At 48.1% G+C, this 14,777-nt stretch overlaps 1 protein-coding gene across 6 annotated transcripts in view; it reads left to right on the forward strand.

The window, feature by feature from the left end:
* The window catches only part of GBF1 (golgi brefeldin A resistant guanine nucleotide exchange factor 1), a 172,576-nt gene that overhangs the window by 147,099 nt on the left and 10,700 nt on the right, over positions 1-14,777 (forward strand). For all 6 annotated transcript variants that reach the window (XM_032949917.2, XM_032949921.2, XM_032949922.2 and 3 more), the window contains 4 exons: positions 985-1,079; positions 7,295-7,448; positions 9,149-9,374; positions 11,783-11,943. In XM_032949917.2, the coding sequence (XP_032805808.2) occupies positions 985-1,079; positions 7,295-7,448; positions 9,149-9,374; positions 11,783-11,943 (636 nt within the window). The remainder of the gene's footprint in view (positions 1-984; positions 1,080-7,294; positions 7,449-9,148; positions 9,375-11,782; positions 11,944-14,777) is intronic.

The raw sequence follows: 14,777 nt of genomic DNA on the forward strand, positions 1-14,777 counted from the left end.
GGATTGTGCAATGCGGCACGACGTGATGAGGCGCAATTAGACCGGTGGCCACTTGAAAGGTTGTCATCTTAACCCCAGTTAAGAGTGTAGCCTATAAACCTAGCATTGCATTTAGCCTTAGATTGTATGTGTGCATGTTTTTGGTAGGTATTTAGGTTATTCGTATGTAACGAAATATTTATTTATTTATTGTGTGTGATCTCATTTATGGTTGTTTTAAGGGTCTTGACATACCTGTATAGTTGTGATTTTTTTTCTTGGTATATAGTTTTTTAAGCAAATGTTCTGGGAGTGCGTTATATATCTTTCAGAGCATGAGCTAAAATTTAATGTTTTGGGTCGTATGACTTTGAGCTAATAAAATACATGTAAAAAATTTCAATATTCAACATAGTGTCTTGGGGAGAAATATGTATATATTTTTTACATAAAATGTTTTATTTTAATTTGCTGAAATGTAGTTTTGCAAATAACACGGTTGTCAAATATCACGAGTAATTCTTATTCGACAAATGCAATCCGATGCAGCCATGAATTGTAGGTGTTGTTGGTTACTCTTATTACAACAGTAATTAGAAAGTTAATTTGAGCAGCTTTTCCTTGTGGTAATAATGAGCCGCAACAATAAGTGTACGGCTCATTGACTTTAAACCCTTGATCTCGTTAAACCCTTGCCTTGTGCAACTCGCGCAACACAATTGAGCGTGTTCCTTCAAAACTCCGGACACATTTTAGGCGCTTCTGCGATTTCAGCCAAACAGCTTCCTCCGTCAGCGAATTAATTTGAGAACGGCCGACTCGACAAAGGGAGAGCAAAGGACTCAGGGATACGTGTCCCGAGCTTGTAGATTTCCTGTCCTCTCGCATTGAGGTGCGCTCCGTGTTCGTGACGTCCGAGCGCCACTGCCGTTGGCCGCGCGAGTCTTGAGCGGGGGGTGGGGGGGGTTGACGTGATCTCGCCACCCCCTTCTTCTCCTTTCGCAGGCGCTGTCGTCCATGTCGATGGAGGATGAGGGGTACGACGAGGAGGCGGCCGTCTTCTACCTGGAGATGCTGCTGCAGATCATCCTGCAGAACAAGTGGGTCCACAGTTGGATGTCGGGGAAAGCAGCGACGCACTTCCGCCACCGCTCGCGGCCGCTGCGGTCTCACGCGCATCGCGCATGCCGACACGCACGCACGCACGCGCAGCCGGCGTAATGGAGTCACTCTCGACCTCCTTGTTTTGGCAGTTCTTCAATAGCCGCTGAAGCCAGGGTCATCTTTAGTATTGGTTTAAAAAAAAAAAACACGAGAGAAAGGATGACAAAAATGTACTCGGTGGGTTTTCGTTTGATTTTTCTTTCCCCTGCATATTTGTTTTCTTAAAGATTTCCAATTTGCTTGAAAACCGCACGAACTAAATGTTTTAGTTTTGCTTGCAAATGCCCGCTTTCAACAGAGGTTTAATTTCCACCATATTCAGTGGGTCATAGTCTTTCTAGATTTGAAGCTTTTGTGACTGCAAGGATTCATACTCTTTGGTTTTATTCGGTAAAGTCACGTAGCTCAAATAAAACAAAATAAAAGAAAACAAAATAAAAGAAAACAATTAAATCACGACGTTTCGGAGGCAACACAAGCTTCCGTCTTCAGGTGGAATAGTCACAGCAGAATATCTGACAAGCTTCTGAAGACGGAGGCTTGTGTTGCCTCCGAAACGTCGTGATTTAATTGTTTTATTTTGTTTTATTTTATCTACGTGACTTTACCGAATAAAACCAAAGGTCATAGTCTTGTCGGCGGTGACAAACACTGGGCGACACACAAAGTGTGCACTCTCTCCCCTCAATGCTGCCCATACCACTCTACCCCCACCCCTCCCCGATTCATCCTCGCCAGCTCCATCTGCCCTTGCTGGCTCTATCCGCGCAGTGTGTATGCATTGGATAGGCGTGGAAGGAGCACACAGTGCGGCCTGCAATTGCTGTTTTCTGAAAAAATAATGGCCCAAGCTCGAAGACATTCTCTGAGCTGTGCGGGACCCCCCTTTCTATAAATCCAGCGTAATTTTAATCTGCTCTGTAAGCCACTGCCAGCCTTCCTTGGGTCGTTAAGTAAAATAAAGAATCCCTTTTTCCCGCCTCGCCATGCCCTCCAGGCGTGCCGAGGCGGAGGACTTTATGAGAATTGTAAAAGAAAACACCGAGGCCTCGAATCCTCGGAGGTAATGGAAAAATAATAAAGGACCAAAAAAATAACCGTCAGGTGAAGACAAACAACGCTAATCTGTTTTCTGTTATTGTAAGCAGAGCTAAGTAAGAGATGTCCCTGTGAAGTCATTCGGAGGATCAAGGCTTGAAAGCGCAGCGCTGAGCGCCATGGTTACTGGTCTTAAAACAGAATTGCCTGCACAAGGCGAGTTTGTGTTCCAGACGGTATGACACAAACGTTCTGCCTGTCCGTAACCAGTAAAAGCAAAGCGACACACGTGTGGCAGCTTCAGCAGTGTCTGAATCGCCCACTTTATTGTGAGTGACAGAGCAGGCGATACTGTTATCATTCACTGAAACCTTCAGGCACCACTTAGAAATCTTACGCGTGCTTGGTACATCAAAGTAGGTTTAAGTCACCGTGCGAAGATTGAAATATTCATGATAAAAATTACGGGCGTAATATATTCATATTCCATTTCTGTCGTTTGGTTCACATAGCATTTTAATTATTTTGTTTTTCTCCAATTCAGGCGTGGATTTCTGCGGAGACTTTGCAGCAATAACATATGGTTTTTACCAGCCCTTTTTACCAACCGTGCTCATGTAAACTCCCAACAGAAAGCCCTTAGAAGCCACACGCACACGCAAAAAAGAAATACACAGTCTTAGCACCGCGAATTAGTTTGGCTAAACGTACTTAGCACACAACAATTCCGAAACCCACGTTTGCGGAATAAAAGACCGTGTGCGTGTGTGGGCCTTAGCCTTGAGGCCTGCATAATCTTCCCAAGTTGGCACGAACAACGCGCGCATTGTGGCAGAAGTAAAGCGGGGGCCCAGCGTGTAATTACACACCCACATCAAAGCGCAGCTCCCCTCCGCTGCCTCTCTCTCCTCTCTCGTCCATTGCTGCTGACTCGACTGTATTTGTTTGCGAGAAGGAGGGAGGGCCGGGATTAGAAGCGGGCAGACGATGGGCCAAGAGAGGGCCCTCTTCGTCCGTGTTCCTATCCGTGTCCTCCAAAGTAATCCTTCCAAAACAGTTAGCTCGAATTACAGGGGGCACCGTGCCCCCCCCCCCACCCACCCGTGATCCCCTTGCGGATGGTGTGGGGTTACTCGTAACGATAGGGCGCTCGTCACTTTCGTGGGCACACGAGCGTCAACGTTTTCACGTCTCAGTGACGTGTTTGTAATATCAGGTTGTAAAATGTACTATTGGGGAATAATTATGAATCTCTGCTCATCTTGGCAGCTCCTGTTTCTGCCGTTTAAACGTGATTCCGAATGAAAGGAGGCCAGTGACACGGAGCTTTCGGGAACATCTGAAGAAAACGGCAGCAAAGGTCAAGAGACGCGCAACAACCTTCTTCACAAGCTTGGCTGGTCCATCATGGGGTGCAATTGCCTCAACTCTCGCCATCTCCTACTCAGTGGCAAGAGTGCTGCTCACTGCAGTAGGTTGTCATGCACCAAGCTCGTCGATTCCCAGCTACACTAAATGATGAGCATCATCATCTCGGGAAACTCTTCGATCGGCTCCTACCAAGGCTTCCAGTCCTGAGCAACATTGCTCCCCCTCACATCCGACAGGAGGTTGCGACCAGCAAGCTACTGCAGAAGATCAACGTCAAGCCAAGCCTACCGCTACACGAAGATCTCCAAAAATCCACCTGATGCACACGCTTTCCATCGACACGACACGCGCTGCGGTCGTCCTAACAGCCGCGCCAGGGCTGCTCGGCAGGAGGAGTAGAGTGCAAAATCAGCACTAAATCAGTGCTGATTTTGCGGATCCTACAGTCTGTCCACCTGGTTTCAACCTGCCATGCCCTCAGCGGGCTTTGCTGAACAGATTTCGGACAGGGCAAAGGTCGTTGTGCAGCCCACAACCTCCACCGTTGGGATCTTCATGACAACCCAAATTGCATTTGTGACTCCATACAAACAATCTCGTGTGTTGTTGATGACTGCCCGGTGACCAAGTTGAGCGGAGGTCTCCGAAAACTACAACTGGCCACTGAGGACGCTCCTGCATGGCTCTGTGATTATGCGCGCGCTGGATGACTATCGTTTACAGGTCCAATCCAACATACAGTTATTAATAGCTTATTGCTGTGATATGCATTTTTACCAATTACATCAAAGGCTGTAGTCTCCGTGACAGCATTGAGTTGCTCGGTGCGACAAGGCATTAACAGATCACACCCCTGTGAAAGACATTTGACGCTGGCACCCAGACACAGCGCCATCGAGTCGCCTGCAGGCTTTACACATGGGCTGCTGCACAATGCCGGACCGCGGGCTAGGTCAATGCCAAATTATCACAATGGCTAAGAAAGGCGGCAGCGTGCCACGTGCATTGTATCTGGCTTATGTGATGCCATTGCACGCCTGCTGTGCGGCCTCACCCTCCCAGCCTAATGTATCTCCCCCCCCCCCCTGCTGCTGTAGAATTCTGGGAGACAGTTAAATTCGGATGTTGTATTAGATACAAATGACCTGGCTTTATTATCATTAACATGAGCTCAGTATTTGTGGGGTTTGGTCAAGTTTTTCCCTGATGGAGGTTCACACACCTAACTTGAATGCATTACAGAATGTGCCTCTGTATATGCAGCGTGTTCACAAAATACTGGGCTGACTCAGGGGGTGGTGGGGGGAGGGTACACCCCAGTACATAAATGTTCTTAAAGAAGTAATAAATATGTTATTTCAATGACATCTAATTTGATCCCATTTGAGCTTGCAATGTTATTTGTATTTCATTTTATATTTTACAAATATAAAGCACGATATAAAATAATGGTAGCCCAAGCCAATTCTGGGATGCTCAAATTCATTGCCACAGATTTACAGTACGAACTGCCAGGCAAGTGATGTTTCTGCACAGCGTAGAGACGCAGCTAATAAGCTGCTTTGCACGCTTAAATTTGGGCCTTTAGAACTGCAATTGGCAATATTTTTGTTTGTAGTTTTATATTTTTATGGGTTTCCCCCACATAATGATGAGGACACGTTTGTATTTCCCCACATAATGTAGGGGACCTCCTGTATTTCACCCCAAGCCTCCGTTGCAAAAGAGACGTCACCTCAAAGGGTTTTTGCCCCATTCTGACACAAAATATCCATTAGAGTGACTGTGAAGAATATAAGCAACAAATCAATTCAGCAGACTATGCCTCCTTAAAATATCCGTCCCTCCACAAATCCCACCAGCCACATGGCCTTCCGTGGCAGTGCATACTCTCAGCTGCGTTCTACCGGATTGGTTAAAAGTGGCGAGGATTGACCGGTGGAGAGCCCTGCCTGGAAGGTGGGTCTCGTTTCTGCGCAGCCTCGCATGCGCTTTTGTGGTCCTGCGAGTCCCTCAAGTGGTGGGGTCCGGGAGTAGCGGGAGTTCTTTTTCGCTCGTTGCCGGCGCCCGCCCACGACGGTGCGAGGTTTATGGGTACGCACGCGGACGTGGCACGGCGCCGACTCGGTTAAAAAAAAAAAGACACCTCGCAGAAGCCAAGACCGTGGAAGTGAGACGGGAGAACGAGAGACGGTCTTCCGAATGCTTTGCGTGTCAGCGGGTCACTTTTTCATTGGAACTGACGGTTGGCGCGGTTAAGTTTCTGCGAGTCGTAAAATATTTTTACAGCTCAAATACTGTGAACGGCAATTGTGATAACAACTTCAGAAATACATGAATGAGCAATCTTTAATGGCCGCATTCTCATTTTAATGTGAATAAATATATCTGTCGGCAGTGTAACTGATTACAGAATACGCAAAGTATTTTTTACATGTTTCGGGCAAATGAACCGTAAGCAAACGGGTTCTATAATTAGAAATAGGAGAGGGCCGTTCGTGCCAATGTCCATACACGTCACGTGATTGCAACCAGGCGGTGCAGGTTTTTGCTCGTGTATTCCTCGTAACACCGTCATGTACTTGCCGCGAGTGTGCAAACCTGCGTGCTCACATGCGCGCGCGCACGCACGCACACGATTACAATTCCCGAGTACCGTGGGGCCTCTCTGGTGCGTCTGTGTGTGATGTCGGCAGATGCATCGCCGCTCAAGAGCGGCCGCTGGGTTTTCGTGAACTTTGCGCACACATTCCCAGTGAGATTGTTAAATAAATAAATAACCCTTTAGTTGTACGTGGTCAGCAGTGTACCAGACCCCTTCCAATATTAGACGGTGGATGTGCAACAGTCCACTTTAGGTCGTGTGTACTGCGTACGCGCATGCTCGTATTTCAAATTACATCTTTAAGCAGGTGGATTTCTGTTTTATTATTAATAGGGAGCCAGATGTATTCAGTGTTGTCGTGATTGAATATGCATGCGATATACATTCGTTTTTCACTTTAGGTTATCAACGTTTGGATTAATCGGCATTCATGCACATTGAGTGAAACTCTTATGGATCCAGATTATTTTCAATTGATTGAGCTATATTTGAAATTGGCTTGGATTGCTGAATTACCTCTACAGAAATGTTCAGCTTGTGTTTCAAGTGGAGATTTTAATACCAAATGAAGAAGTTACTTCGAGGAAAAAATTCCAATGGAACAGCCAACAGTCGTGACCTAGTAGCTCTTCTCATTCACGCATATATTCTGTACAGTATTGTACACGTGTACATGTGGGCCTCTGTATTAAATCCACTGCTGGATGTGGGCCACCCCACGCTGGGTTGGTCATGGGCAGTTGACCATACCACGCCGTTCGTGTGTATGCGTAACCTATTTCGCACCGTACGTAGCCAACCGCGCTTATCGGAGGTGTGGGGGAAGGGCAACAAAATTAAACACAAAAAGCAGGTCTCGATAAATGAGTTTTCAAACTAAATTTCGAAGTGCATCGCTCCAGTGACTTCCTAATATCGGAAAGAAGAGCTTTCCAGATGGCCGCAGAAGCGCATCTGAAAGCTCACAATGCGTTGACCATCTTTGTTCGACGGTGCCGCTGCAAGGATGTTCAGCGCGCGTTGGGGAAGGTGGGCTCCGGAGACGTGGCTCCTACGGTAATAGCGACGATGGCTGCGTCGGCGACAAACGGGCCGCTGACCGCGATCGATCGTGCTGTGAAATTGTGCGGTGCGCAGGGACCGCGTGGGTTGCCTGTGGCAGACGGTGCGCGACCACCTGTACCAGCTGATCGTGCACGCGAGCGAGCACTGTTTCCTGCTGGAGCGCGCCGTCGTGGGGCTGCTGCGCCTCGCTATCCGCCTCCTGCGCCGCGAAGAAAACAGCACGCAGGTATTTTGATTTAAAGCTTTCGTGACTGCAGTGATTCATATTCTTGGCTCTTTCGGTGAAGTCACGTTGAAGGGAAACAATAAAATAATAAATAATAATATACATATATAATATATTTTATTGTTTCCCTTCAACGTGACTTTACCGAAAGAACCAAGAATATAGCACGCAGGTACACAAACATAGACAAAGATATCCCCCCGTATGGCCTTAACTGACTGTTGGGGCAAGTGCTGTCAGCGAGCACCTTTGAAGGCCAGCATGGTGCACGAGGGGGGTCATGTGGCCAGCAGCACTCCCGAGTGGCGATGTTTACACACCGCACTAGGTACTCATTTGAGGCTGAGTCGACCTAGGGGAGTCCCAGGGCCAGTTAAGATAATCGTCACTGGTGTTGTCCATGAGCGGGAATCGAACTCAGGTTGCAGGGTTCTTAGCGCAACTCGCTGCCTGCCACACATCTGCTCATAGCACGCAGGAACCAGCACCGTGCCACCCACTCATGACCCGCACCCGACTCGTGCGCGCGTGCCACTTCTCACTCCCTTCTGCACTGTGCCCAAGTGTCGCCGATATCCGATGTGGCACCATTGACACTATGGACGTAGAGATTTTCCCTCTTTATGATTTGATGAATTTTTGTGGTTCATAGTTTGTGGTCCAGTTCAAGACTTTTGTTTCTTGTCTCGTTTTTACTCCCTGGTTTGTATTATTTTAAGTTTTGTCCGTCTTGTTTGTACAGCTGAGTCCCATTTCATCAGCATATCTGCCTATAAATTGCATACATTGTAAATAATAATTCACACACACGCATCATTTGTGAACTTGAGAATCAGTATTATTCAACGAATTGCTGCAACGTTACATAGACAACAAATAACAGGATTAGTGGCACCAAACCCCCAATTAGCACGGTTGGATATGTGTAGTGCGAAATAAATTTAGCATACATACATCAGCATCCTGGAATTGCAGTAATTGTAGTTATTAAGAATCGCAATACCAATATTTAGCATTGCCAATTCTGCGAGCTATATTGCGGTGGCGTTAACAGTTGCTCACTGACAGTACTTATACTCTCCAAATTGTAAAGCTACTGCAGGAGACCTATGTTAGGTGTGTATATGGGTGTACTTATTGGGCATGTGTTGGGGGAGCGGTGGCATAATTATTCATTCGCAAAGTGTGCTGTGAACCCAATTACCTCAGTTTGATTCCAAGTCACTGCAGGTGATTTCTGAATCACTAGGCATGGTTAATTCCCAAATCATTTATTAACTTGTACTGGGCCTCCCCTAGGTCGTCTGAACCTTCAATAAGTTCCTAATTTTGAGTCTAAATGCCAACACTGGGAAGACAATGGCGGCCATGTGTGGTGCTGGCCAGCCTTAATAGATGCTCAATGACAGCATGTGTCCCAAAAATGATAGCTTATGTTCCAACAGATGGGTATATAGGCGATCTAAAAGCTATTCGGGTGATGTGGATGCACGTGCGTGTGTGCATGAACACGCGTTGCGTCCGTTAGCCACCTCTCGGTTAACCCACGACACCCGGGCCTCTCCCGGTCACCTTCTTACCGGCGAGCCGGCGACACTTCACTTGGCCTCAGAGGGCACCTAGCCTGGCGCGAACACGCGATGGTGCCACCGTCGCCGAGTGGCGAACAGCGGCTGTTGTTGCTGCGTGCTCGACCGCAGGTCCTGCACTCCCTGCGCGTGCTGCTGCTTATGAAGCCGGCCGTGCTGGCCAAAGCGAGCCGGCAGATCGCCTTCGGCCTGCACGAGCTGCTCAAGACCAACGCGGCCAACATCCACTCGCAGGAGGACTGGAGCACCCTGTTCACACTGCTTGAGTGCATCGGCGCCGGCGCCAAGCCCCCGTCCTCCCTGCAGTACATGGCCGGCGTCGAAGTGGCCGACTCGGGTGATGCGAACGAACGAGCGTTGCGTGCCGCGCTCTCTCTCTCTCTCGTTGTGCGAGGTGCGAGCGTGCCTGTGTATGCTGAACTTCTTCCGTACCCGCACATAGCCAACCGTGGTAATGGGAGGTGTGATTCTTGGACTGGTGGATTCGTGTGAGATTATTATTTGTCACGAGTCGGGTGTTTTTCCTGAGGTTTTTGTTTTTTTAAAGGCATCTTTCAACCAAATACTCTTTTGTAAAGGGATTTGTATTGCATTAGGACGTTTCAATGTTGTTGAAGTTTTAAAAACAGATCATTATTACCGAGAGGGAATATATTGGAAAGATTTTTTTTTTTTTTTACCAAATACGAAGAATAAATTCACAGCTCTCGCAGAGCAGTGCAGCCTCTTATTTTAACGACACCCTGCAGAAGTAGATATCACAGAACTACTGTGATCCGTTCAAGTGACCTCTTATCCATCATAGTGTGCCTCCCGCTTTCTCCTTCACCATGCTGCACAGCTAAATGTTCTTTGTGTGACCGTCAAAGTGACATTTTTAATTCTGAGAGCTGAAATTTAGCCAAGTTAAATGCAAAACCAACTTTAATATAGTTTTATGTATTTTATGGTGATGACTGAGGTGAGATTATTAATTTGCTACACTTGAGAACCCAGTGTAATTACAGTTGCCTGCCTGGAATTTGCATTCAGGATCTCGGCAGTGTCAGCTCAGCAAGCGCTCGGACCTCTAAGCCACCCAGCCTCTACCTTGCGGAAGACTTTCTCTCCGTTACGGACACTATCCCATTATTATCATTAGCCAGGTTCCACCCATTGTTGGATAACAAAAAAACCTCCTGTCGGTCCCGCCATGCCACAATCCTCTCTCGGTTAGTTAGTTAGGATAATGGTTTATTATTGTTAGTTATGGTTGGTTAGGGGCACATGAACTTATCTCATCGCTTATCTCTCACTGTGGTCCTTCTCTTGCGGTGAGTGGTGGGGAAGGGGGGGGGGGTCCTCTTTTGGCTATCAACCACTGCTTGGTTATTCTCACCCACCAGCCCATCAACCCTTCCAGTGACGACGTTTCTTGCCCAAGCCCCACTTAACTTTTATTAACAGCAGGCCAGTCTTGTGTCTCCCGATTTGCGTTTGATTCATGACCCATGCGTTCCTCTTTCTGTTTCAGTGAAATTCACAGCGTGCTTCTCGCCATGCTTATTTGTTTACTTTTCCATCGCTGTTACGTTTTCTTTATCAGCGTCAGTGTTTCTGTTGTATATGTCATAACAGATAGTATCCACCGATTGAAAAATGTCCTCTCTAGTCACATTGGTATGTTGCTTTTTATTATTAAATTCAGTTTTACAGAAGTATTCCATCCTGTTGTCGCTCACCTCTTTAGGTCATCGTTTTGATCCAGTCTACCCACACTAATTGCCCTTGGAATACTTATTCCAAGGGCAATTAATGCAAATATATTTGTGATCAAAACCCTTTATAAAGTTTGAATAACTACAATGAGATTATGCGAATAAATTACACAAAAAGAAATTCAGAAGAGAGGTCAGGCAAGAAGATAAGCTCTCACCAAGGCTATTATTCACAGTGACATTGCAAGATAAATTTCTAAAGTTATATTGTAGATATAATAGAGATTATCTAAATCATTTGTTAATGACTTAATTGCAACAACCAATGGAAACTGGCAGAATACTGCAATTTGTTCTTTTCTCATCTTAGAGGGAAAAAAATATGGCAATTATAATGAAACTGTGTAATTACTCCATTCAAATGTATTCTCGCAGACGTGCTTTATTCATTGCCTTCGCTCACGTGGACCGCAACCAGTCCCACAAAGCACTGCCTGTTTGAATGTTTTATATGGGGGGCGGCTAGGATTGGTCATCCCATATGTCCAGCCCTGTTTCAGAGCTTAACCCAGGCTCTTCTCCGATTAGATAAATGTGACATTTCAGGTCTGTTCAAGAGTGGCCACGTCCAACGTGAGCAGTGCATTTAATTGTACGATTTGCAGTTAATCGCAGTGAAGTTCGGGTCAATTCCTGCGTTTTATCCACTCAATACGTGCTGTCCACTTTGTCACCGTATCAAATCAGCCACCTCCTTTTCTTCACATGTATTATACCATAATTCAGCAGGGGAAATTTAATGTGGCTTTTTATTAAGCCCTCTTACCTAGATGGTTAAAAATTGTCCTTCGAAAAAAAATCTAATGTAAATGCTGTGTCTGGTGGTGGGACTAGCTGTGTAAAATGCATAACTTGCCGCTGTTTGACATCCCACAGGTGATGGACATTAGTTTGTCCTTCCCCCCCCCCCACCCCCACCCTTAATGAATTGTAGCCGGTCAAGTTTAATTCCCCCTTTTTTATTTCCTTTGGTCAATTCGTTAAACAGGCGCGCAGTCGGACAGCGAACTGCCATCACACCAGCCCAACGGCGTCACGTCCGACCGCGGCTACACGTCTGACACGGAGGTGTACACGGAGCACAACAAGCCGGCGCGGATGCACCGCTCCACCACGGACCTCGACATCAGTGGCAGCGGCTGGCTGCTGGTAAGTGCCGGCCGAGAGTCGGCCGGCGGCGAAGGCTCCCCTCGCTTCTGGGCCAAAGCCTGAGGCCGCTGCAAGCAGAGTGGGGCGGCGCTGGGTCCGCTCGGCAGGCCCAGCGCTCGTGCATGGGTTGGAGAAACGCACCGACGTGCACCATAGCCTGATGCACGGAAGCGCTTCGTATGCCCCCCCCCAACCTATCCCTCCACCCCCCCCCCCAACATGTCCCCCCCCCCCCCACCTCTCAATCACGTGCCTTCTTGCCGTTTAACAAATCTCGCATGCTTCTGCCGATATTTTTGGACCTGCCAAAATTTCAGGTCACGGTGGTGTAACGCCCTGTCAAAAGAAGGTGCTCTCTCTGCTGCAATTCAAGTGTCGTGCACCTGCTCCTCCCGTTTAGCGCGGGGGTGCAGCTCTTTCTTAAAGGGGGTTTCAGTCCTAAAACAATGCAATTTCGTTGTCCAATTATTATTGAAATCTCAACTTCCCCCGTAGCCACTTACACTCAGCCGTGGCCATTTTGAGTTTGATTATGTGCAGTGGGAATTGCAGTCGGTCACAGCTTCCGATACCTTAGAGCGCATAAGTCCGAAAGTATCTCTGCGGCTCTCAGTGCCATCGTGCTCGCCCTCCAGGGAGAGAGTTTGGACGCCTGCATTTTGGCTTTGCCTCCCCAGCAGCCGGCCCCACGGCCCGAGCACTCTGGCGCACCACCTGTCAGGTGTTGGGTTTTCTGCGCCCAGGCTGCTCTGCCCCCCCGCCCCCCCCCCCCCCGCCGCCGCCGTGTGTGTGCGCGATTCTAATTGTGGTGTCGACACAATGGCGCGGCCACGCTTGGCGGTCAAAGAAGCAGCGGCGCGTTGCAGGTGCAAATACCGAGCGCTTCAAACGGCCGGCTCGCGATTGTTTTGACGGGCAGCGTCTTAGGCTTCCTGCCCGCCTTCCTTCGTGCTTGTGGTACATCTGAGGACACGTCGCATCGCACGGCAGAATTGGCTTTTTATTTGTTTCTTAGGTTACATTCAAAAGCTACGTCCAATTGAAATGAATGTACATTTTACAAATAGGTTACTTGCACACTTTTTTAGCATTCAGTTTTTTTTTTTATACCATTCAAATATTATTTGACTGGATAGTGTTATCAAATAATGTAGACGATTTCAGAATATGCTGCAGCGTTGGCCTGTAGTTCATCTATTTCAGGATAGAAAATGTGAACAACAAATTACTTTTCATCTTCTGAATTTGATGCGCAATTTCTGCAGGAGATGTTGCAGTAGTTTTTATTCACGTGAATTGCTTTTTGTGTTTCCAAGGGGCCCCTGTGGTCGTATTTAGCATTTTAAAAGTATTACAGAACGCACCAAGCCCAGTTGCATTAGAAGTGACGATATGAAATATATATCGAGGGAAGGGAAGATGGGCCGAGCTAAAGCACCAGAGGCTATGATCTGAGAGCAAATTGCCAGGACTCCAGAGTGGAAATAGCTGCTTAAAAAATACATGTAGAAAGCCATTTGTGCATCAACGGACCCTGACCTTTCCGTGAGCAAAATGGCGAAGTGATGGCTGAGCGACAGCTTTGAGGGTTAGGAGCTGAGCCGCTCATCTGTGCCCAGGATTTGCTAAAATCCCCGGGCAGGCCCGAAGCCCGGCTGAGAATTAGCCCGGGGCGGGCTCTCGGCAGGCTGGGCCTAAGCCCCGGGATTAGGGCTGCCGTGGGGAGGGCTTAGAGCCGGGCCGCGCCGGGGAGCCGCCGGGCCCGTGCGTGCGTGCGTGCGTGCGTCCCTGTCGAACATCACCGCGAGCGCATCTGCCCGGGGAGACGGAGCCGCTAATCTCGCTGATTATGTCGGAGCGGCTTCGTTCACGCCGTCGTGCCGGGCTCCGGGGGCCCCCGCACAGAATGTCCCGGGTGACAGGCGCAGAGGCACTCGGAGCGTCGTCGTCGTCGCAGAAGGGACGGCCTGTCTCGCGTACGGGCGCGTCGCTCGCTAGGGACGATGACAAAAAAAACAAAAACAGAACATTTTCAAGAGCAGGTGAGAAACCTGCCTGTCCGGTTGAGTTTGCTCGTGCACAGAAGTTGGTTCACCTTTCACACTTCGGCATTCACGTGGTTTGTTTCTTTGCTGCCGCTCTTCACACTTTTGGCAGATAGTTGCCGCACGTGAATGTTCATTTGGTAATGCAATATTTCAGTGCAAATTGGCGATACTTGCAAAGTGCTGAAATCCATCCATAAATTGCATTTGTGAAATTACAAAGCCTTTAGGACAGTGTTCTCACCGGTTCTATAGGGATATATTCGGGGTGAACGTGTGCAAGTGTCCACGGCTACATTTGATATTTAATAACAAGCATACAGCATGTTCTAAATCCCCATTGCTTAAAATAAGATATTCATGCAAAAAGATATAACCGTCGCACACGGCTGTCATTCGTTTCAAAACAATCGGACTCTGACATCGTTTCCTCGTCCCGTCCCCCCCTCCACCCCACGTGATGCATTCCGTAAAATTGTCCGCAAAGCCCTATCGACCGCGGGGCAGCGTTTCCCATCGACGAAAACCCGTGTACTTCCCAGCTCCGCCGCCACGAGCCTCAACAAAAAATGAAGTTCTCGCGTGAGCCCATGCCAGACCATTAACCGTGGCGTTGGGAGTCGATTTTGGAGGTGCGGGCCCCAGTGGCAGACGGTGTTTACCAAGAGGTCAGGGCTGCAGGGGTTATGGGGGGGCCCACAAGGGAAGGTTTGCGGGTTACGATCCTGAACTTCCCATCTGGCTCTCGGTGGCTTGGCTGAAGTCATTGTTTGTGCCCCAGCTCACCAC

This window comes from Petromyzon marinus, chromosome 8 (assembly GCF_048934315.1).
Source record: "Petromyzon marinus isolate PM22_M1 ecotype Great Lakes invasive population chromosome 8, UKy_Petmar_22M1.pri1.0, whole genome shotgun sequence".
NCBI classification, from domain to species: Eukaryota; Metazoa; Chordata; class Hyperoartia; order Petromyzontiformes; family Petromyzontidae; genus Petromyzon; species Petromyzon marinus.